This window comes from Eucyclogobius newberryi, unplaced genomic scaffold, assembly GCF_026437365.1.
Source record: "Eucyclogobius newberryi isolate DKJ021-1_F unplaced genomic scaffold, fEucNew1.0.hap1 SCAF_8, whole genome shotgun sequence".
NCBI lineage: Eukaryota > Metazoa > Chordata > Actinopteri > Gobiiformes > Gobiidae > Eucyclogobius > Eucyclogobius newberryi.
In genome coordinates this window covers 1,517,740-1,543,742 of record NW_027316500.1, presented here as the reverse complement: position 1 = coordinate 1,543,742, position 26,003 = coordinate 1,517,740, and the positions used below count along the sequence as shown (strand labels likewise).

At 39.5% G+C, this 26,003-nt stretch overlaps 1 protein-coding gene across 1 annotated transcript in view; it reads left to right on the top strand.

Annotated features, from left to right (window-relative positions):
* slc22a15 (solute carrier family 22 member 15) overlaps positions 1–21,615 on the top strand; it is a 42,783-nt gene extending 21,168 nt beyond the window's left edge. The window contains exons 9-13 of the mRNA XM_072437293.1: positions 766–851; positions 6,392–6,500; positions 10,311–10,383; positions 20,007–20,189; positions 21,589–21,615. Coding sequence (XP_072293394.1) covers positions 766–851; positions 6,392–6,500; positions 10,311–10,383; positions 20,007–20,189; positions 21,589–21,615 — 478 coding nt within the window. The remainder of the gene's footprint in view (positions 1–765; positions 852–6,391; positions 6,501–10,310; positions 10,384–20,006; positions 20,190–21,588) is intronic.
* The last annotated feature ends 4,388 nt before the right edge of the window (positions 21,616–26,003 follow it).

Below are 26,003 nucleotides of genomic sequence, written 5' to 3'. Positions count from 1 at the left end.
AGGGACAGAATGACCGATACGATTAGCCGCTAATAACATTTCCACAGATTTATGTGATATTTATAAGCCCAAAATACAGTGTACAGAGTTTTGTCCTTCACAGCACTGCTGACCTTGAGCCTCACTCACTCACTCACTCACTCACTCACTGCACCTTTTTCTGCACCTTGAACACACAAGTTTTGCTTTTATAAGCAGCGTGCGGACTGCCTAACTCCTGCTAACTTGAATTCACTATTTTCACTCCCCGAGTCACTCATAGTCCTAGTCATGTTAAATGCTAACACCTTTCTTTCTGTTGCACAAAGCATGAAACCCACAAATAAACTTGTATAATTAATGATGACTATGACAAAATAAAACAACATTAACATGGCAAGCAAAAGGACTGTAGGTCCAGCCTTTATGAAATGTTAATCTACCTGAAAGGCCATATACTGTATATTAGATTATTGAAGTTAAAAGTTGGCAGAGTGTCATCATTTGTTGATTTAAGTATACTTAGCCTGCTCTGTCAACATTGAAACAAAATGATAATTAAAAAACATTAACTCTAAAAATGAGGTTATTTTAAAAAATGTATTTTCGCTTTTCCTTCCTTCCCCACACCAAACTATGACTATTCCTGTAAATTTGTCTTGCTACAAAAAAATACCATTAATTTCATTACATTACGGCCATTTTCATTCTAGTGTTTTAAGCGTGTAAACTCCCTGTTTACACCCTGTTGAGCGGGAGCAGTTATTTGTGTGTGTTCCATTGCAGGGCAGGGCGGAGGAAGAGCATGGCCGGTTTCTTGGGTCTGGCTGGATCTGCCTGTCTGCTCACCATGTTCATCCCACAAAACACAGGTCAGGCACGTGTAACAGAGCAAAACATATTATTATTATTATTTTTGGCTTTTTTAATTGTTTTGAACAACATATATTTTTGGTCACAAGACAAAGAACATTTTATAATTAGTGATGCACCGATATGGAAATCTTTAGCCAACAACCAATATTAGGGCGATGCTTTAAAAAAAAAAAAAAAAAAAAAAAAGCTTATTTCAAACACAAAAAAATAGCTATAGTTATAAACTACTTTTTATTCTAAAGGATCAAATGTGGCTCATTAATAGCACGAATCAGGGGACACAACTTTTTGTTTAGAACTTCAACTGAAGTGCTAAACGCAAAGATAGTCGTGGAGCGCAGACATGTGATATTCAGCGGTCTGCAATTTAGAACCTGCCACATTAAAATACAATTGTAGTGCATCACTACCGCGTACCATTTTCTGTGTAAATATCTCATGTTACAACATAACACTCGTTAAGCGGGAGCTCAGGAGCAGATAATTCAGACACAAACACAGGTAAATCAGCTCACACAGAGTAATCAAGGACATAGAGGACCAAGGGGACAGACGTGTTCCCTGTATGTTAAGTTTTATTACAATCTAACTCATATTCTCAGAGAAAACAGTCTACTTCTTCAGACGCTGGCATCCTCTGGCTGCCCGTTGCTCTCTCTCTCTTTCATACTTTTTGCGCTCTATTTACTGTATTTTTGTAAATATTTTTGTACTTTTACTTGACGGGGCTTGCGGACACGTGCTGGACCTGTTTTCATTCAACTTTGTTTGGCTGGATTACTGCAGATTGGTGACTACAGTCACCAATCTGCAGTCATCATTCACTCATAATAGACAAAAAGATTATTTCTTTCACTCCATGGGAATCTAAAGGGGTTTGCACATTTAGTGACATCATAGGGCAGGATGGACTCAGAGAATTTCTTGATCTGAAAAGATCCTATGACCTACCAGGCTCTACTTTCTTTTTCTACTTGTAACTGCGTGCTGCGATGCGTGCCCAAGGTGTTCCATGGGGATGCAACTTAAAACATCACCCGCTTCATTCTATCCTGGGCAAAGGGAGAAGCAGTGGTATTGTCTCTGACCTGTACAAATGCATTGTAGAATCCTCACATAAGCATCTGCCCATTGAGCAGCTGTGGAAAACAGATCTTAAGGACCACGCTGAGTGGGAGAAGGAGGGTCTAAGGACTAGGGACTCTGGAACATCGTCCCTCGTCCCCACGGACATTGTTTAATCTAGGGGTGTCAAACTCATTTTGGGGCGCGGGCCGAATTTCGACGCTCAGGCTGGGTCGCGGGCCGAACATAACGTAAAACATAAAACAATAAAAAATATAAGAAATAAATAGCTTTATATAGCCTACGCTGTTTTTGAAGCAATTACTGGATCAATTAAAAGAAATTACAAACACGTTTGTTCTCATAAACTGAAATGTATTAAGAAAAACGAGAGTAATTTCACCAACATGTGCTTCAGTTTATGTGCATTACAACTTCAGAGTTGATCTACAGAGATAAACATTTAGTCATAGGTATGTGGAACTGAAAAATATTGTATTTGACTTTATAACAAAATAAACTTCTCAAGATCTAAAAAACCTTTTAAATGTACTAACATTTCCACGTCTGTGTAGTTATCTGTAGTTATCTGTAGTTATCTGTAGTTATCTGTAGTCATCTGTAGTCATCTGTAGTCATCTGTAGTCATCTGTAGTTATCTGTAGTTATCTGTAGTCATCCGTAGTTATCCGTAGTTATCTGTAGTCATCTGTAGTCATCTGTAGTTATCTGTAGTTATCTGTAGTCATCCGTAGTTATCTGTAGTCATCTGTAGTCATCTGTTCACCTGAACTGACACACCACAAAATACAAACAAACGTGGGAGTGTTTGAATAAGGAGGTTAAGTTACGCCTCTTGCCTTGAAAATATAGAATAAGTGCATGAGCCACAGTGTTCCATCAAACCAAACTCTTTTGTCAAATCGTGGGCCAAATATTATGTACAAAATAAAAAATATAAGAAATAAATAGCTTTTTTACAGCCTAGTAATAGTTGTGAGACTGTTGCACAAATGTGCAGCAGGTGAAAGACTGAGTCCATATTCATGCAGCTGCAGGAACAGGAACATGGACTTTTGATGTGATTTCTGATTTGAAATGTTGATATCACAGACATGTTTCTGCTCAAACTCAACATGACCTCGCTATTTTCATAGTTTAAGTTGATCTTAGTGACAAATGATTCATGTAGTGACTCAAATGAGGTCATTGTGTTTGTGTTCAGTCACATTAGTGTGGACACAGTCATGTTCATACTTTATTACACTCTGACCTGTGTTTTTACCTGTGGCTCCTGATCTGTCCAGGTTTGTAGAGGATGTTTTCCTCAGAGCATCATCACAGAAGTTAGTTTTCTTGTTAGCTCCACATTAGCTCCACTTTTAGTACAGCTCTAACATCCACAAAACCGTTCCACATGTTTGCCAAACCAGACGTCTCTTTCCTCGCTCAGACCTCTGCTCTGAGGTGCGTAAGTGCTGTAAAGTGCGCAAACACGCGTCTTACTTCCCTCAGCACTTCTCCCTCGGCAGTACACACGGCAGTGAAGAGCCGTGGGGGAGGGGCGGCCATAGTTACATCCGTAACCGTTTTTAGCGATAAAAACGGTTACGAATGTAACTATGGTTCTATGAACGTAAAAAAATAAATACATTTTTTATAAAATATGAATTCAAAATGTTCGGCGGGCCGGATTAAAACGTTCGGCGGGCCGGATGTTTGACACCTCTGGTTTAATCCATTTTTCACTGTCGCCCTCAGAGGCAACTGTTTTGATTTTGGGCGTTACAAAAATGAATTGAATTGGAGCGAAATTTGGTCAAACATATCCTTAACATGAAGAAATCCAAATCACCAAATGATTCATTATAAATGTATTCACAGGTCTTATTTACACCCCAGGAGACTATGCAAAATAAAGATAATCCATATTGTGAGCACTGCTCAGACAACACCATTGGAACCTTTCTCCATATGATTTGGCAAAGGCCCAAGGTCAATAGTTTCTGGGAAAACATTTCAATACATCTGTCGAGGCTCATAGGCCGGGCCACACCCCACACTCCGAGGTTACTTAACTATAAATTATACTTCTGACATGATTCTAACAATTAATGAGCATCGCCTACTATTTGCTGGGCTCACTGCGGCAAAAAAATGATAGCATGTTGATGGAAATCGGAACAACCTCTGAGTGTGGGGGAGTGGCTCTGGGGGAGTGGCTCTGGGGGAGTGGCTCTGGGGGAGTGGCTCTGGGGGAGTGGCTCTCATCATACAGAGACGTCGCTCAGTTAGAGCTCTCAGCAGCTCGCATTCACAAAGCAAAGATGGAAAATGTAAATTGCTGGTCACAACTAACAAAACTTGATTCATTTTGTTTTGTTTTGTCTTGGTTTTTTTCTAAAGAGGTTCTTATTTATCTATTTATTTTTATTTATTACTATTTGTATTCCCGCTTTCTTATTATAAATAGATGTTTTCATACTGACCTATTCAACCTCCGTAACTATCAGTAACTATATGAAACTACATAATCTTATGTACACAATTTGCTATTTCTGTGGATGTCAATAACGGAGGAAATTAGCTCACTCTACCAACAATAGATACTTGTGTATGTGCGTAAACAGTGTGCATACATGCATGTATCTATACATATATAGGAACATTTGTGTTTCCTGGTTATATACATCATCAATCTTTTTTTTATTTTTTTTATTGATTATAGTGTGTGTGTGTGTGTGTGTGTGTGTGTGTCCTTTAAGTTTCTTCTCTGGGATCATTATTTTAATTGTATACATTTTATTTTTTAAAGGTGCTATTAAGTGAAGGCCTGAGACTATTATGATTAAATTATGTCTCTTGAAAAGTCCTTGTCTTAAAAAAAAGAAGCTCTTCCTGAATGATCACTTAATGACATCATACAGTGGAGAATAGACCCCATACAAATGAGGAAAATTGTTATATGCAATGGCCTTGTTGATTTTAAACATAGCTTGAAAGCATGAGGCAGCCCAACCTGTATCAGTCAAACTCCTGTTTGTATGACTCAAACTCCAAAAAATTTGGAGAATTTGGGGAGTAGTTGTAGAGAAGAATTCCTCTTGCATTACTGTTTACAAGCTACTGACAAATGAGGCCCTTATAAGAGAACAGCCTATGTACAGTAATGGAACTTGTAGTGTAAAGTAAAAGTTGCTATATATCTAGTCATAAAACAGGACATACAAAACGGTTCACACTTGCAAATAGCTTTAAATAAATTGTTGTTGTTGTTGTTGTTGTTTTATGGCGGTTGGCATCCAAGTGTTGCATTACCGCCAGACTTTATTCCTCAGACTTTGTCGTAGTCCTCCAATAAATTGGTTCTTGTCCTTGAAACCTTCAGTCGTACTCAGCATGTGAGTGGCCCCACCCACAGCAGAGGGAACACTCTAGATCTTCTACTTTAAAGGGGGTTAATATTTCCAAATGTCAACGCTTTGTGTGCTCATTTCTGTGTCTTCTTTGATCTGTCTTTTTTACCAAAACCACTGGCTGGTCCTGTTCAGAGGAGACACATAAACGATAACACAGGTGCACTGTTTATAGAATTGATAAACTTAAAAAAAAATCTCATAGTTTAATGTTCTAGTGAACTCTGTTACATCTAGTGTTTTGAATGGTTAAAAATAAGCAGAAGGCACCTGAGAAATTTACAGAGAGAAGTTGTACATGTTCATCCTAATTTTATGTAGAACTAGGGAAGGATATTTTTTCTGAAGTAGTTGGAAGCTGCAGTAACAACTCGCATGTCCTGTTTGCCACAGTAAACAGATTAACAAACCCTCCAACTCAGCTGCCGTTAGAGCAGCTGAGTCATTGGCCCAAACTTTTCCAATAACATCGGTATCGGCCTAACATTCCCACATCACAGTGTTTAGAATAGATAATAGAGAAGTCCTCTCCCCTCAGTGTCAAAAACATTAAATCGTTATTTCCCTGATTTGTGATGTCATAGATAGCGCTCCAAAACCTTCTGTTCTTTTTTATCTTCTGTCCATAAATCATTGCTAGATTTGTTCCAAGCATTTTTGTCATCAAATCCCAATCATTAAAACTGCATGGCCACATTAGCATGTTGGAGGAAAGCAAGCATTTGTTATTCTCCCTATGTAAGCCAATAGATGAAGCCAAAAGTAAATTTTGTTCTTTGCAAAAATATTTTTATTAAACATGCAATGCCAAAGTAAAGGTACTGGAGAGCACGTTTAAAGGCCAATAACAATACAAATAATCCATAATATTTGTCCTTTAAAACATTCATTACATAATTCATCATCAAACTGATCTTCAATCATGGTTAAAACATTGTACAGGTGCTTTAATATATCACTTAGTTGTGTCTAGGACAGAAAAAAATCTCCCCCATATTTGTGCCAAAGACATTTATATTATGAAATATTTGCACTAACTTTACGTTTCTTTGTAGAGATGCTCTTGAATGTAACCTCTTTGGCACTCCTGGGCAAACTCATGGTCAGCGCAGCGTTCAATATCACCTATATCTACACCGCAGAGCTCTACCCAACAGTTATCAGGTAAACTTACTACAATTCTCAAACCGTCCAAAAGGTAAAGCACTGCGTTTTGTGAGAATTGTCCCGAGACTGAGCAAAGAAGGATACCGCTTTATGCACAGACTTACCTCCACTTTGACCCAACCGTTTGTCATATGCCAGTAAGGCCTGTACAGGAACCACCGGCACATTACCCTCAATATTTTGGGTCGTACCAGTACAACAATGCTCTTATTTGAGTCATATACCCCAACCACTTTTTTCATTTCATAGTTGTAGCGGATTTAAAATTGAATATGTTTTTTTTGCCTTGCCATACAAATCTTGAGATTGTTTTATTCCACTTATGAAATAGCCAAATGTAGAAAGTCTGGAATAGACTTTTAGAGATTCAATCATTTGACTTAAATTTAAGTATGGGATAAGTGTTTTAGTCACTAATAAATGTAATATATCATGTATTATAACTAGGGCTGGGCAACAATTAAAATCTTTAATCGCGATTAATCACATTATTTCCCTGATTAATCACGATTAATCACATTTTTACGTGCAAAATTCAAAATGAATTCAAAAGAAGTGTAAAGTGCATCAGCATTTTTATTCAGTAGCAGTTAAATAAAATATTAAGTATTCACTTGCCACAAAATCCTGAGCCACAATCATTAAAGATGAACAGGCCACTTCGGAGGGAACGTCAGAAACATTGTAATCTCATTAAACATTAGACACTCAAAACACATTTTAGGAGCAGCAGAACCAGTCTAGTACCAAATGTCCCTAAACCAGAAAACACTTCAGTACAGTTTGTAAATTCTTAGAACTTGACACTAAAGCGCCATAACATTAGTTGTGTAAACAAACACTAAACCAGTTAAATAAAAATAAATACATTGTGTACATTTTAACTTAAACAATGTAATCTAACACAAAACTAAAGCTTATTGCCACTGCCAGGGCATTGAAAAGAACCAGAAAAGTTTGTAGATTCCTAAAACTGGGTGTTTTTTTACTCCTCTGCACTAAGCCAGTTGCTAAGGCACCAGATTATTCACGTTTTCAGATGATAAAGACGCGCAACGGGCCCTTCTCAAGGATCTCCCCAGCTACAGTGCCCGTCGGGACCTGCTCACGCGGGCCCCGGCAGGACCTGCTCACGCAGAGACCAGTTAAGAAATGCACCTTCACCCTGGCAAGTGCCACTCTCTTGTCATTTTCGCAACAAAGTCTGTTCCTTTTCTTAATTTTTATGTCCAGCATCCTCGAAAAGGATTGTTCGCAAATATAATATATTATAGTATAGTAGTTATAGAAAAGGACAAGGGAAATGGCCCCAGAGGCTGACCTTTTGGCCCTTTTGGGGCCAGGCTGGTGCCAAGACTTAGGCCCTAAAAGGAGGGCTTTGACTCAGGGTAAACTCTGGGGCCTGTTCCCTATTCCTTTTGGATCTTTTGGGGCCAGATTGGTGCCAAAACCTAGCCCAGAAAGGAGGGCTTTGATACAGGCTCGACTCAAGGGCCTTTTCCGTGGTCCTTTTGGCCCTTTTGGGGCCAGGCCGGTGCAAAGACTGTGCGAGTTTAGTTTATGTATACGTTCGTATGGAAATCTACACAGTGTTGATATTTTGTTATAAATGTGTAATTTTATGTTTCATGGCTTAATAATTTGGTTGTTTGAATAAGCTAAATTTATTTGATTACATTTGTTTTATTTGTAGAATGTATTTGTAGTCTTTTGCCTACTCTGACGTAAATGTGTGACTGTCACTTTAAGAGAGACAGCACAAAGGAACACGCAAAGGAGCAGGAGACAACTGCGCACAATACAGAGTCAAATCGTATTCTATTTTTTGAGAATAGCTGTATTTGATTACTCCTGTAAGAATTCTTTCTCATCAATTAAAGTACACGAGTAATACCACCGGCAAAAACAAGACCTCAGCACACACAAATACTTTGCCCAGAAAGGTGGTCTTTGATTCAGTCTAAAATATGAAGAAAGAAATCACAGGACGTACATCACAACGTCACAAGTCGACTGAGCACCAGATTCCCTGCAGACAAGTGGGGCGTGCCACGAATCATATGAGTCCGATGTGTGTCTTGATCTCCGCCGAACCCCTGGGGTTCCATCGAACCCAGATTAAGAACCACTGTTCTAATGTACACGCGCTCAAATTCTGCGTCGGGCGCAATTCGGTTTTGTACGAGGCTTTAGAACTGGTGTGGACCAGGGGAATCCGACCTGCGTTAACGTGTGTTGTAACTATTTATGTGTCTATGCATTAATTTGTGATTTCCGAAAATGGCATAGTGCAATTTATTATTTATGTTACATTTATTTTGAAATACCGCTACATCTTATTTTGAAGAGTAAAACCCGGATGTGAAATGTTTTTCGTCCGCCATCTTGACTAATAAAAAAAGGGTACGAAAATAAGTTCGGTGCTGCGTTGCAGCCGTTCAATAATAAACGGTAACCCGCAGGTTACAACAAAGACGATCGCCTCTGTCATCACTGGGAAGACGTTCACTCCACTACAACGTGCGTTAAAATAATTGATCGCGTTAAATAAATGATGAGTTAACGCGATAATAACGTGTTAACTTGCCCAGCCCTAATTATAACATATGTAAAGGGTATTATAATAGGCCTTGTTATTTTTCACTATTTACCAATGATGGTTGTAAAATAAATTTAAAGGTTTTATTGCTCTTTTAAAAGTTGATTTTAGGTAGAGTATAGGCCTAAAGCTGACTAGTGCTGTGGCGCAGAATTCTGCTTTTGCTCTGATCAGAACATAACACACTGGACTCTGATTGACTTTCCTACGCATAAAACAATGCTGCGATGTGATTGGCTGATTGCTGTTACATGCAAAAACCTTTACGTTCCTCTCATTGCTCTAAAGAGCAGAAAAGTTGAGTGTTGCTGACTGAACTCTTTAATCAGTCAGTGCTTCTTTCTTATTTACTTTAATAACAGACATTAGAAAAAAATTACATTAGGACTTAATTTGGAAATTGTCAAATTTGAAATACTTTGGACCAAGTGGGACATTCATTTTAATTTAAATAAGCCATGATTGTGCTTCTTTTGATGTTTAGTTAATGTTTATTTGTATTTTCACACACTTGTTATGTTTCATGTTTATTCTTTTAAACATTTGAAAAAGACTTCCGGTCATGGTGGCGCTCTGAGCAAACGCACCTCTCACCATCGCTGTAAAAATCGGCTTTAAAATCATCGTTTGACCACGTAATCCCAAAGAGGAAGAACAATAGATGAGGAAACAATGAAGACACAAGTCTGTAAACACTACCGGACCAAAGCAAACAAAGCTGACGGCCCCACTGGAAAACAGCCCATCACAAGCTAACGAAGCTAACGAGGCTAACGAAGCTAACATGACAAACATGACGCGGAGAAACGCAGTCCCACCGGGCCGAAGATGCGAGATCCCGCTGGCCCAGATGGAGATTCTCGCGGCCTCTTTACATCGGAAGGGGGAGAGAATATGACAAATCATCAGTTATTGCTCATGATGTCCAAAATAAGACGCAAAATGCAGCGTGATATGGAGTCTTACAGAGACACCATATCGGAAAATATCGGAAATGATAGCGGCCATTGCTCCGGCCGTATCTGTTGCAGTATCTGCTGTAGCATCGGCTGTAGTAGCCGCTGTAGTAGCCGCTGTAGTAGCCGCTGAGCTGAAAGCAGCGGGAGTAAGCAGAGCACGGAGGAAGTCAAGCAGCGTGTTTCAGATAATACGGACAATCTGCAGATACCTGCATAAACTTTGGTGTAATTGTCTCTGTTATGTTTCAGAAATGCCGGTTTAGGAGTGTGTTCCATGTCGTGCAGATTGGGAGGGATCCTTGCTCCGTTTGTTCCCTCTATGGTAAGTGCAGGATGGGGCAAAGCAGTACTGGTGGACCTCACTAGTAATACGTTATTTTTCAAAATGGGGATTTCAAGTCCAACTTTTGTACATGCTGTTTCTCTACAGTTGGAAAAATGTACTTTCTGCATTTAAACCAATTTTGTATTTATTAACAGGGTTTTTGGCTGTCCGTTTAATTTAAGTTTAATCTTGTGTCCTTTCATGCACTCTGCGTTGACCTTTTGGTGTGTCATATTTCAGCAGATGTGGGTTTTATCCTTCTGCCACTTCTTATATTACGTAAAATCAACCCAAGGATAACTAAAATATTCGCTTTTATAGATTCTTTGACTGCTTTTGGCTTTACTTCACTCACAAGGTGCTCGTAAATCCCATGCGTCACGACTTGCGGAGAATATCTTCCAAGTTTTCCTGAGAAAACAATCCATTTAGACGCTGTGTTTGTGTTTTTACCAAGCTGCTGCTGAGGATTAAGACTGAGAAATGCAAGTTCACAGAGGAAGGAGGACAGACTTATGGTCAATTTAATTATCAAAATAAATCAAATGCACAGAATAGAAAAGTCTGATGGTGATTGTATGTCTAATGGCCTGTATGTACCACTTCATTATCATCATCATCATCATCATCATCATCATCGTCATCATCATCATGAACACGCCCTGAAACACAATTATCTTTTTAATTATTAAAAAGTCAGAGCTATAGTCTCATCATTAAACCAAATACCACTGTTTGTGCAGTAGTTTGGTGGAAAGGCTTTTGAATGTAAATATCTTTAGATACAGAGAGATAAGAGACAGATATGATACAGAAAAAAACTACTCCATCCACAGGGTCGTGATGTTTTGACCACAGCACAGCACCGTGTCAGCTTTATCCCTCAAATCATGCTTTAAAGCGCAATAACATGTTTCATATTCGTAAATAATTTTAGAAATTGTGGATATTATTCTCAAGTCTTACTTATGCCTTACTTATGACTAATGATAATACACTAAAAGGATTACATAAATAAATGTCTTCTTGTGAACAATATGAATATGGAACAGAAAAGACTTTGGAGGATGAAATGTGACAATGTTTGCGTTAAATGGCACAGATTTTAAAAGCAAGTTTTTTGTTATATTGTCCAGCCTGTTATGAATTAGTCATTTACATCTTTGGACAGAATGCCTGATAAGAGCAGTATTTGTGTGGGCCACACCTGTGACTTGTTTAAAGTAAGGCCGTGTTAATTTAACTAACTACTTAAAGCCAATCCATTCGTTTTAACCTGCTCCAAATCTGTGTTGAGCTGGTGCCGCAGCCTGCTCTCACCTGAGCTGCTTTACCCTCAGCTAGAAACCAACATGACCCACAAAGGAACCATACAACTACATAAGACTGTAAGCATAGTTATAAGGCCGGACACTGCAGGGACATTTTTTACATTTAAAGGTATCAATTTGAAACCTTTTGTAGTTTACTCACATGAGCATTTTTTTTTTTTTATCTTGCAATGTTTTTCATAGAACAATAATACATTTTAGAATTAAATATTAACAAATCATTTGGTTTGAGCCATCAAAATGTGGTTATGGCCAAGACTGTAAAGTTTGGTGTGTGTATACGCTACTTCTTTCTTTTTTTCTTTTCTTTTTTTCAAGACTAAGATGGAAAACTACAGAACACAACACGACCTGAGAGCAAAAATCAAAATAAGAACACAAATGGATCAATCAACTAAACATCAGTTGAAAAAAATCACGGCACATTTATATTAGAATAAAAGTCCTACTTAGTCCAAAGTCTTTAAATTTGTCCATTTTCAAATTAAGACTGAATGTCAGTTTTCCATTTGTCTGATGTCTGTTACTGTCAATCCAGTTAAATTGTTGAAGTTTGTGTCATCTATTTCTTTGTGATGGCCTTTTTTCCTGCCGCCAAAAGTACGTTCCAAATGTATCCATTTAAGACACATAGTTCGAAATTTGAGCGGGATGGAAGTCAAAAACGGTCTGCAGTGCCTTGTTAATTTATGTCCAGAACTTTTGAGCAACAGGACAGTGCTAAAACACATGATAATGGTTTGTTTCCTAGCTGCCAGTTTCTCCATCAGTCAGCTTCTCCTTGTGTACACACATTGTCCCAATCTTTGCCTGTCAAAACAAGGTTACCTTTGTTTGTAGAGTAGCTTTCCAGATTATCAATGCATTGATGTAATTTAGATATTATTCCTCTTCAAAGTTCTGATTTATAAGTGTTGATACAGATTTCGGTCAGAAGGTTAGAATGATCATTGCTTTGTTTGATTTCTTGGTTGTAAAATCTCCTTAATTGTAAATACCTATAAAAGTCCTGTTTCTCCAAGTCAAAGGACATATCAAAGCTTTTCATGTGATTAGTGTTTATAAAGCAACTAGTTTAAGATTTTAACATCTTTTTGTATGTTTTGATCAGCTCCTTCCATGTTGTAAGGACATGTTTTACCTGGGGATTCCTAACTTCCTCCAAATGACTCAACTGCTTGTCATCTGCCAGTAAAGCCTGTACATGAATCCCCGGCACAACATTATTCTCAATATTTTTCCATTGAGCTTCATATTCTGAGTCACACCAGCGCAGCGACGCTCTGAGAGAGAGAGAAACCTGGGCAAAACATTCATTTTTACATTTTCAATCCTTAAAAAATAACAATAAAGATGCAGATCTTTTTTGTATTGATAAGAAGAGGGGTTTATTTTTTCTCTAGAATAGTTGATAAGTCTCCATGGAGCACCACATCTAAATATCTAAGAGAGTTTGCTATTTACAGTTTTTAAGTTTTTTTGTACATTCATTTTGTATTTTGGCCACACAAGATATAATTTAAAAAATACTATTCACCAAACAAAGATATTATGAGAGCAGTTAAAAATTCACAACATTTTTAGCTTGGAAGATTAGAACAGGCAGAAAGAACTAAAATACGAGACAAGCAGAAACATTTTGACCAAACAAGACCAAATACAATCAGCATTTGAATCCTTCTACAAAAAACTTGTCACCAAAATATCAGGAATCAAAGAAGAAGAAATACAATCTTTTTTGGACACTCTCAATTCACCTGCCATGATCAAAGAGCAAAACTTAAAATAAAGTGCTGAAATAGCAACCAATGAAATACAGTGCAATCAAAACACTAAAATACAATAACTCACCAGCAGGAGTGAACACGTCACTCCTGCTGGTGCCCAGAGTCAGGACAAAACATGGGGAATCTGCGTTTCAGTTTTATGCAGCTAAAACCTGGAACAGTCTTCCTGAAGATGTGAGACAGGTTCTGCTCTGACAATGTTCAAATCCAAGCTAAAAACAGTTTTGTTTAGCTGCGCATATGACTGAAAGGATTTTTTCTTTGCACTCTTCTCTTTTGTTTGTGATTTTATTAGTTTAGAAAATCAGTTGGATTGATCATTTTTAATTTAGTTAATTTTATTGTATTTCTGTTTCTGTCATTTCTTTGTGATTTGAATGCATTTTTCCTGCTGTGTGAAGCACTTTGAATTGCCTTGTGTATGAAATGTGCTCTACAAATAAACTTGCCTTGCCTTGCCTATAAAGCTCTAAAAGACACACTCACTCCTTTGCTTTGATCAACTTTTAAAAACTTAAAAAAAGCTCAGATCCCTCTGAGTTGGAAGGAAGCCATCAGATCCTTAATACCTAAAGAGGGGAAGGATCTACTTGACTGCACCTCATACTCCCAAATTTGATTCACAATGATCAGACAGGATTTATTAATATAAGATACACAAAAGATAACATAAGACTATTTTTACACATAATGAACTACAAAGACGACAAAGCAAAGCTCTAATAATGAGTCTGGACGCTGAGAAAGCTTTGGAGCTTTTTGCCATTCTGTTATCTGTCAAATTTAAAATAGATTATTAAATAATAATAAAAATTGGAGATCTGTACTATTGTCCAACATCAAGATTAAAAATGAATGGTTACTTGACGGACTCGCTGACTTTGGAAAGATGGGTGGGACAGGGTTGTGCTTGGTCCCCTTTGTTGTTCACTTTGTACTTGGAACAATTGGTCCAATATATTAGACAATTTGAAACAATTTATGGTCTCAATTGACAGGACAGAACATAAAATTGCCTGCTATGCAGATGATGCTATATCTGACCAAACCAGGAATTTCAATACCCAATTTGATAACTATAAAGAAAGATCTCGAAAAATGTACTCTTATCCCATACTTAAGTCTAAGACAAAGGATTGAAACTATAAAAATCTATGTTTTGCCCAGATGTCTCTATCTATTCTAGACTCTACCAATTTCCATCCCCAACCGGCTGTGTGATGAGTGGAATAAAACAATCTCAATATTTGTATGGCGAGGCAAGAAACCTTGAATCTGATTTAAAACTACAGTTATCAAAAGAAAAAGGAGGTTGGGGTTTACCTTGTCTGTAAAATAACTTTTTTCAGATCAGAGGGTCGTTGAACTGGTGTGATCCAGAATATGAAGCTTAATAGAAAATTATTGAGAGTAATGTTGTGCTGGGGGTTCCTGTGCAGGCCTTACTGGCAGATGTCTAACGGTTGAGCCATTTGGAGTTAAACAGCCCTGGGTAAAATCTATGCTTACAACATGGAAAGAGCTCATCAAAACATACAAACCAAACAACAATGTTAAAATCTTATACAGGTTGGCTTATGACCCAGAATTTGTACTAATTAGAACTGTCCTGAAATTCAAGGCCTGGATTACAAATAGGTATGAAGGTTTTTCACCAGATTGTAAAAGACATGAGATATACGGTGGTCTGCAGTTTAGAACCTGCCGCAATGAAATTAGACTTTCATTTTTCTGTGTAAATATCATATCACAAATGTTACAACACTGGCTAAGCACAAGCTCAGGAACAGATCGAACCAGACCTGAAGCCATAGACACAGGTAAATCAGCTCACACAGAGTCCAACCCATCTTTTGAACGTGATGCATCTCGTTGAAAAGATGCATCACTACTGTGTTTATTTATGTGTAAATATCTCAGGTTACAACGTGGGCACCTGCGGTTTATGACAGGTGCGGCCCGTGCGCTGCTTTTATTCAGGAGCGCTGTATGGCCTAAAAAGTAAAACAGGAATTGAATCATTTATCAACAAATTGCTGTATTCTTTGTGTTCATTAAAAATATTACTTTCTGAAATAAAATGGCTAATAAAGGCAACATAATTTTTTTTTTTTTTTTATTTTTTTTTTTTATTTAATATAATCACGTTGTCAATTGATGTTGGCCCTGCGACAAGTTGGCCACTGTCCAGGGTGTACCCCGCCTAAGGCCCGAAGTCACTGGGATAGGCTCCAGTCACCCGCGACCCCGAAAGGGAACAAGCGGTAGAAAATGGATGGATGGACGTTGTCAATTGAAAGATTACAGGGTAAAGAGGATGCCACCAACATCCAATGGAAAAACACCACTGCTTTTTGATTTATTAGGATTATTTGTCATTCATTTGTCATTCATTTTTCACTGTCACCCTCAGAGGCAACTGTTGTTGTGATTTTGGGCCTTACACAAATAAATTGAATTGAATTTGTTAGAATAAAGGGTTGAGATTTACTGTGTCAGATTTAACTCTGGACATTAGGACTTGAGACCCTCAAGTCCTAATTGATTCACCCATGAGTAGAATTTCAGACGATTCGTATAAAGATATAACATTCACCAGTTTTTCTCGCACAGAGTGATCAGCAGATGGAGGTCGATAATCTTCCATGAGCACAAGCTTAATATTGCTAAGAGAAAGTTCCAGGGCCAAAAATTCAGATCAGAGATAAAGATTTCAAAACCGAAACAGGACAGACATCTTTTATATGGCAACACCTAAAAACATTCACATTTTCATGTTTCAGATACAATTTTAATATCTGGTTTGGTTTATTGGATCAATACTCTTAATATAATCTATTTTTAGGTAGTATCTTCTTCTATCCAGATGAATCACACCCAGACCTTCACCATTTAGAAACAGATGCTCAGAACCAGCAGTATTTTTGGCTTCATTCCTGAAGATTACAATTACATTATTCTGATCACTGAATGATTCACCAATATCATCATAATTAACCATTGGACCCGCCTCCAAATAAATTGAAGTATAACTGTAATCACTAAGTCAAGTGATTTGAATAGGCAGTGGTTCCCCTATTATTATAAACACTATGTCTCCTGTATCCAGCAGCAGTGCAGAGGTTCTGAAGTGTTTAGGGAAAACAAATGACTGAAATGCTTAGAACCACGTCCAAGGTATGGAAATGGTCCTTTCCCCCATTTCACAGATTCAAAGTCACTCTGGACATCATACTTCTGACCTCTGAAGTTACAGTTTCTCATTTAAATATGAATGCAGGCAGTGCAATGTTGAAAACTGTTTTTCCAAATGAAAGCTTATTTGTTGCAAGAGCAAATGGATAAAAAACCTCCAGATTGTTTACACGTGCTGCGTCTGTAAAGATCTCTGAGGCACAAATGAGCCATAATCCACTTAGCCATAGCATTAATCCAGGTGACTATTTTTTGTACTTCAACCATGTTTTTATACTATAGCAAAGCTTTTTAAAGTGGGGTGCACAGTTTTGAGTAACAGAAAAACGGCCAGTGCCAACACAGGGTTCATCTCTAAATATGAGAGCGGTGGAGAAGTGGGTCAGCCTCTGCCCCTCACGTCTGTCGGGTTTAGAACGAGTTACCTCTTTGGCTTAATGCGCAATATGTCCTCTGTCCCTCCTCTGTCCCTCCTCTGTCCCTCCTTTGTCTGCTCTGTCCCTCCTCTGTCTCTAATCTGTCCCTCCTCTGTCTCTGCTCTTTCTCTCCACTGTTCCTCCTCTGTCTCTCCTCTGTCCCTCCTCTGTCTCTCCTCTGTTCCTCCTCTGTCTCTCCTCTGTCCCTCCTCTGTCTCTCCTCTGTCCCTCCTCTGTTCCTCCTCTGTTTCTCCTCTGTCTCTCCTCTGTCCTTCCTCTTTCTCTCCTCTGTCTCTGCTCTGTCTCTCCTCTGTCCCTCCTCTGTCTCTCCTCTGTCCCTCCTCTGTCTCTCCTCTGCCTCTCCTCTGTTCCTCCTCTGTCTCTCCTCTGTCCCTCCTCTGTCCTTCCTCTGTCTCTCCTCTGTCTCTGCTCTGTCTCTCCTCTGTTCCTCTTCTGTCTCTCCTCTGTCTCTCCTCTGTCCCTCCTCTGTCTCTCCTCTGTTTCTCCTCTGTCTCTCCTCTGTCTCTCCTCTGTTCCTCCTCTGTCCCTCCTCTGTCCTTCCTCTGTCTCTCCTCTGTTCCTCCTCTGCCTCTGCTCTGTCTCTCCTCTGTTCCTCTTCTGTCTCTTCTCTGTCTCTCCTCTGTCCCTCCTCTGTCTCTCCTCTGTTTCTCCTCTGTCCCTCCTCTGTTCCTCCTCTGTCTCTCCTCTGTCCCTCCTTTGTCTGCTCTGTCCCTCCTCTGTCTCTGATCTGTCCCTCCTCTGTCTCTGCTCTTTCTCTCCACTGTTCCTCCTCTGTCTCTCCTCTGTCCCTCCTCTGTCTCTCCTCTGTTCCTCCTCTGTCTCTCCTCTGTCCCTCCTCTGTCTCTCCTCTGTCCCTCCTCTGTTCCTCCTCTGTTTCTCCTCTGTCTCTCCTCTGTCCTTCCTCTTTCTCTCCTCTGTCTCTGCTCTGTCTCTCCTCTGTCCCTCCTCTGTCTCTCCTCTGTCCCTCCTCTGTCTCTCCTCTGCCTCTCCTCTGTTCCTCCTCTGTCTCTCCTCTGTCCCTCCTCTGTCCTTCCTCTGTCTCTCCTCTGTCTCTGCTCTGTCTCTCCTCTGTTCCTCTTCTGTCTCTCCTCTGTCTCTCCTCTGTCCCTCCTCTGTCTCTCCTCTGTTTCTCCTCTGTCTCTCCTCTGTCTCTCCTCTGTTCCTCCTCTGTCCCTCCTCTGTCCTTCCTCTGTCTCTCCTCTGTTCCTCCTCTGTCTCTGCTCTGTCTCTCCTCTGTTCCTCTTCTGTCTCTTCTCTGTCTCTCCTCTGTCCCTCCTCTGTCTCTCCTCTGTTTCTCCTCTGTCCCTCCTCTGTTCCTCCTCTGTCTCTCCTCTGTCCCTCCTCTGTTTCTCCTCTGTCTCTCCTCTGTTCCTCCTCTGTCTCTCCTCTGTCTCTCCTCTGTCTCTCCTCTGTCTCTCCTCTGTTCCTCCTCTGTCTCTCCTCTGTCTCTCCTCTGTCTCTCCTCTGTCCTTCCTCTTTCTCTCCTCTGTCCCTCCTAAACTTGCTCTGTTACTGAGAGCTCATTTGGCATAAAAACATATTCCATGTGCTTTTTGTCTTAAATGTTAAGACGGTAAGAGTCAGCACTGCTCAGAAAGCAGTCTGTGTGTGACGTGGGCGTGTCTCGCGCTGGTGAAGGTGAACACAAGTAACGTGAGAGCGTCTTCTCCTTGGAAAACCTCATTCACCCCAGTGAGGCTCCATCTGCACTGTTCCACGTCCCACTGCAGACAGGTGACTGACCTGTCCTGTCTGAGTAACTGAGGAGAAGAGCCAGAGGGAGGGGAGAACATTTGTAGGTTCATGCACAAACCAGAGAAAGACAGTCTGTGATGACATTAAATAAATATAATCTCTGCACTATATGTTTACCTTTTGTCACGTTGTTTCACTTCACATCATCACATGAATAATTGTTTCGATTTTGTGAGTTGTCTTTCTTTTGTAAAGAAGATTTAGTCGGGGAGCTGACCATGGCCCATGTGTGGCACAGATTTACAGATGCAGAAGATTTTCAAGCTTTTAATGACGTTACAAACCCTCTTGCCTGGGTCAAACCAGGACACAAAAAAGACGTCTAATGGAGACATTGGGGTATTTTTGTGATGTCTGAGGAAGTTGGGAGTTTGGAACAAGCTTGACAAGCTTAGCTTCTTTATTATTATTTATGGTTTTTGCTGACAAAGGCAAGACTTGATGTAAACTATCAAGTCTTGCCTTTGTCAGCAGAAACCATAAATAACAATAGAGGAGCTAAAAAATATAAAGTCTCAACTAAGCATGATATTTAAGATGCAGAACATACTTTGCATAAGGTGCAATGGTTGAAAAAATCCCATGGTGAAAAGGCTTATTAAATGTATTTTTGCGGATGATTTTGCTGAATGTCAGTCACAGAACTATTTCTTATTTATTTGGACATATGTCACTCAAATGACATATGTCCAAATAAATAATAATTATTACAAACGTGCCCCCAAAAAGAAGGAAATAGTGTAAAAACAGATGAACAATGGGAACATATGTATATAGATCTCAAAGAAGGACCACACAAAAAATGACTGTAGCTGTTGGAGAAACTGTGGTTGTCAAATGGCTCATCACAATCATGTGTTCTGGGACCACCCTGTTCAGATCGATGAGGCACTGCTGACCCTTCGACACCGATATTACATTTGACTTTAAAACAATATTTCTCAATGATTGATGGATACCTGTGGAGTGTACTTTTGGCAGGGACAGAGCTGTCTTTGACATTGACCTTACACATAGACAAAGTGAGGTCCCATATCTTTCCAGTTCATAAATGTTGCTGGTAATAACAGCCACATGCTGGCTAACAGAGCTGTGTGTGCATCTGTGTGTTGCAGCGGGCTGTGCACCACTCCATGCCCTTCACGGTGTTCTGTCTGAGCGGTCTCAGTGCTGGCTGCCTGGGCCTGCTGCTCCCAGAGACCCTAAACCAGCCTTCAGCAGAGACCCTGGAGGAGTGGACAGACCCCACACCACACCGAGTACTGGAGAGAAAGGTAAAGATGATTGGACAAACTACTGTAAAAAACAGGCCTACATGCCACCAGCCTCTAGGCCTAGACAGTTGATCCAATTTAAATCAAATCAAGTTCAATTACTTGAAATTATCATTGATCAGCGTTGTATTTTTGAATGAAGAGGGCCACAGTCTGTCAGCAGAAGCATGTGGTTTTGAGACATCGTAAGTGTTGTTGGCGTGCTCGTTTATGAAAGAAAAGGCATGAATCAGCAAGTTGAAATCAATCACATGATGAAATCCCTGCTCTGCGTTATATTTATAACATTCAGATATTTGTCAAATGGGACAATGGACTATGTGTCGTGCGTATAAGGAGTTAACCCAAGTGTAACACAGTCTAAAATGAATATAGTTGGTTATACTTTTAATACAGTTTTGTAAAATGAATATAGTTGGTTATACAATAGTAATGGTTAACATATTTAGATTCCCCTTCAGTGTTTACAGGTGAACCAAAGCAGAGCCATTTATTTTTCAATGGTAAATGTTGATTCCATATACGGACTTGTTTTAAGCGGTGACCTTTACTGCCATTGTAAACACATACATGTGAAACAGTGAAGCCCAGAGACGTGAGCAGACAGTATCTTCCACGCCATCATTTGGGTACACAGGAAAACATAACAGGATCCCCTTTTTCTTTTAAGAAAAGTGCTTTACGAATTCAGCGTGTAAACATTACTTTCAAGAACATAAATGTACAAGGAAATGTAAGTTTAAATGAAACACAACAGAAGTATTGCACCATGCCAAGTTCCATTAGCCATCTTCTTCAGCTGAGGCAGGCTTTGGACACACCCATGGTCACTTCCTACAAACCCTGTGCTGTTTAAACATGCAATACTCCCCCTGCAGTATTTGTTAAGAGCTACAGGCATCATTTATATTTGACAGCAAGTAGCATAATATTATTGATGAAAAGTGTATGCTTTCTATATCAATCTAAAGTTTTTAAACAGTTGGATAATTGTTTTTATTACTTCTAATTTGCATTTGCTTGTTTTAGAACAGCTTGGATCTACAAAAAGAACAGAATTCATAAAAGTTAATTTGTATTTATTCCTATCTCAATTGTACTTTGACTATAATGTATTTGGTGTGTGTCACTAATACAAAGGAAAATATTGCATCACGTATATTCATGACTATTGTCCTGACAGGAGACATGACATGCTAATCTTGAAGCGCACCAATCACAACATCAGAAACGAGCTGAAACAGTAATATCAACTGCCATAATAAGTTTGCAGTACAAATATACAAAATCTAACAATAAGTGAAAAAATACAGTGAAAATATCTATCAGTAAGAGTATAGCAATCACAAAGACAATTCATGTGCAAAAATACATTTAAAATGTCATAAATTTTTTCCTGTTTTTTTGTTTTTCTTTTCCCCAGTCTCTTTTGTACGACAATAAACTGTGAACCACCGAGAAGAGCAGGAGAAACCACTGAAACATAACTGGACATCACAACTCAAGACTAGAACCATCTCGCCTATGTTTTATTGTTATTCACCTTATTACAGAACCTGGGCGCGGCCATCTGACATATGCTTCTTCTGGTTGTATTAGTGAACACAGGGCTCCCGACCTCCAGAGAAAATAAGTCCTACACAGACTAAAAAGCTGTTTTCAGACCTCCCAGGGAGTCGGTGCAGTGTTGACTTGTTGGTCACGTGAACGATGGACATTTTACACAAATCAATCTACTTTATATGTGAGACTTTTACCTGGTTCTCCAGTTAAACCAGCCTGGAGGTCCGTCACCTGCTCGCCTCAATAGAGATATTATTGATTTGCTTGATACGCATCTTGCATTTATTGTGTGTATTTATTGCCCAAAAATAGCTCAGGTGGTGCTATCATTTTGTTTCCATAGAGATAGATCGGTTAAGTGCCATACTGTGGAACATTCCAGGCAAAGTGATAATATAGCGGGGTATGCGGTGGACCTTTAATTTATTTCACTCCTTACATTCCTGATTTTGACCGCCTTTTGTTGTGAACTCAGGAAAATGTTTCCTTCTGAGTTGAAAAATGCACACGCTCCGCACACGTTGAGGAAACAACTTTGGAACTGGGGTCAAAAGCTGCTGCTCGACTTCTGCGCCTGACGTCACCTGCCGTGTGACAAATGACAATTCATCTTAAACATTTTACTGCGCTTTGTACTGTACTGTTCTTTGACTAAGTGTTACTACATTTAGGGTTTACCGCCGGTTGTACGTGACATAATGAAGTACCAATGTAACGTCAGCTAGCTAAAGAAACTTGGTAGGATGTTTCCAAAACAAATGTCTAACTTAAGCTTTTGGGAAGACTAACAACAAATCTTTCTGTTTGCTCTATTAAATGCTATTAAGGAGTAGACTTCCTGAGATAAAGGTACATAAATGCAAAAAAGTCAGAAACCACATGAATCCAACATGAAAAACAGAACTGGTTCAAAGTTCAATAGTTTGCTTTACATGCAGTTTTTACAACAGTTTTTACAACTTTCAGTAGGAGAATAAAACACTCTTAAGATGCAGCACAGGAGCGGCTAATACATTATGTCTGTACTGGAGCAAAACTGATATTACTTTTATATGAAAAATATTAGTACAGCCCCTTTGAGGCTTTGTATTTTGTACTTTAAATTCTGAAACTGCAAGAAATATAGTCAAAAGATCCTAAAATGGACACGACCTATAGTATTCTGTTTTGATTTCAAGCCTCCCTGATTTGTTCATGTTCCACTTTGCACCTTATTCTCTTGGACCAATGCGGTGGAAGCCGAGCATCTACCCACAAACTGCCTCTTGTGCCTTCACAGCCAGCAGCACATTGTCATACTTTAACATGATTTTATTATCTGTGCTGACATAATCTGTGTAAAATATATTTATGTTGGAAGAAATAAAGAAGCATTTTGGCAACATTTTGTCATTTTTCTTGTGGTAGGACCAACCTCTGATGTGTTGGTTTGGCCTTATGGCATTTTAGTATGCAAAGAAATTATTATCATTATTTCCATTAGTGATTTGTTTATCCAAGAGGTAATCCACAGCCTATTAAGAAAATAGTAAAATATATGTCATTGCATGTTCTTTGATGGCAGCCAATGCGATATAAATACAGCAACAGGAAACATTTCCTGGTATTCTATAGTAATGGGACATCCAGATCCAGCACCCAGGGTCTCACTGTAAAAATCTACTCATGAATGTTGACTAATGGGGTGGGCTTTTTGGTTGCAATTTTCTTGAAATTGAAATGAAACACTGAAGGCTTCTAGTGAAGGTGGTCCCAGAGTGTCTGGAGTTGCGGTCCCTCCCACCTTGGCCAAGCAAGACAAGAAGCTGAAAAAACACAGATCTGAAATGCAGCAAGAACCACCAGCATGAGGTATGTTAATTTAATTAAAGGTTACATAATAATAATCTGTTGGTTTGAGAAGAGAACGGATTTTTGTGTGATCTATTTGTTTTTGGCATCAGCCTTTATTACATTTTATGAAGCATTGTAGCTGTGACGATGCTGAACAGAGACACGGCCATCCTGCTTTGGATGGTTATATTTATTTATTGTTTGAGTTTGTAATGCGGAAATGATAATGTCACCATATTGACAATGGTATTAATTACATACACCCATGTTTAGAAAAAAATGATAATAATAATAAGAAAAAATGAATTTCATACATTTGAGTTATTGATTTGACATGGAGTTAATATTTTAACTGAGGTTTGTGAGCAGCCCTATGTTCCTGTTCCCACAGGACACGGGGAGATGTATGTTCACTGGGCATGTGGATAGGGTGGTAGAGACAGATCCAGTGTTCAAGATAAGACAAGATAAGATAATATAATCCTTTAATATCCACACAAGGGGAAATTTTGTTGTTGCACTGCAGTAGAAACAGGAGGAAAGGACAGATTATAGGAAGTTTCAAAAAACACTCTTAATAGAACTCTTATGAACAAAACAAAAAAACTCTTATAAGCAGGTAAGTAACAGAATAAAAATAAAATAGAACACTCTTATTTACAGGTATTGCACATGGTTGCATCAGTATTGCAGATGTTCAGGGAAGTGTTTGTTGTAGAGTCTGACAGCAGCAGGAAGGAAAGACCTGCGAAACCTTTCCTTCACACAGCGAGGGTGGATCAGTCTGTCACTGAAGCTGCTCTTCAGAGCGGACAGAGTGTCCTGCAGGGGACAGAGTGTCCTGCAGGGGACAGAGTGTCCTGGAGGGGGTGAGACTCATGGTCCAGCATAGATGTGAGTTTAGCCAGGACCCTTCTGTCCCCCACCTCCTGCACCGAGTCCAGAGCACAGCCCAGGACGGAGCTGGACTTTTTGATGACTTTGTCCAGCTTCTTCCTCTCCCTCAATAGGTCCTGTATGTTCCAGGCGAGAGCCGGCGAGATCGAAATGTGGCCAATGCATTTACCAGTCCTTTGGCCACCACTAAGGGGTGCCTCAAAATGGCTAGCCAGTGGTGAATGACCATATCTTCTGACAGGTAATTACTATTTACGTATCATTATAGTTTCTAACATATTCTAAAGCCCATTACAAATAAAGTCATGTACAGCTATGAAATGTCTACTGTTCATATTTTGTTATTTTGGCACGTTTGTGGTAACCAGGGTAAATTACATGTTAACCAGTGGTAAATGGTCTGTGTACAAGTGGCAAAAGACGTCTTTACTACATCCTTTCAGAATCAGAATCGGTTTAATACCATTGTCAATTAACAACATTCAAAAACATAGGAACTTGTCTTGGTGGTTTGATGCAACACAAAACAATAAAACAAAGAACAATGAATAAGTCATTGTGCGATGCTGAAAAACGTATCCATGCATTTGTAACAACTAGATTAGACCGTAACTCCTGCTCGCAGAGTGTCCTAAAAGCTCCATTAAAAGCTTTCAACTGGTTCAAAATGCAGCAGCAAGATTACTAACAGGAACAAAAAGAAGAGAGCACATTACACCGGTGCTGGAGTCTCTTCACTGGCTCCCTGTCGAGTTTAGAATCAAATTTAAAATTCTACTCCTGACCTACAAAGCCATAAATGACATGGCCCCATCCTACCTCAAAGATGCTATAGAACCATATAATCCAAACAGAGCTCTTCGCTCTCAGAATGCCGGCCTTCTGGTGGTGCCAAGAGTCTCTAAAAGTACTGTAGGAGGTAGAGCGTTTAGCTACCAAGCTCCTGTGTTATGGAATCAGCTCCCGACCCATGTTAAATATGCTGACACAGTCTCTTCATTTAAGTCCAGGCTTAAAACGTTCCTCTTCGAAATCGCTTATGGTCAGACCAGTTAGAAATATAAACCCACAGCTTCAGTTACGCTGCCCTAGGAGTAACTGTGCTGGGGGAAGTATGGCAGCTTGAGCACTATCCTCTTCTTCTTCTGACTACTTATGCTATCAAACAATATTTATTTTTTAATTCCACTTGCAAACTGTTCACCGCCTTTTTCTTCTTTTTCTCACTCCTGAGGACCTGTGGACCCAGATGCCCCTCTCTTGATGAAGTGGTCCCTGCCCCGTATGGACGGTCCCTCATCTGCCTGAAGAGTGGGTGACATAGAAGGAAACCTTAGGATCTTAAAGCAGAGTAGGACCCGTTTCCGGCGAGTCGTGATTCACGCAGGCGGTAACGACGCCCGGCGGAGACAATCAGAGGTGCTCAAAGTTCAAGTAGCCGCGGTGTGTGACCTAGCGAAGTCGATGTCAGACACTGTAATATTTTCTGGTCCCCTGCCCAATCGGATCAATGCTGAATTGTACAGCCGTCTCTCAGCATTCAAC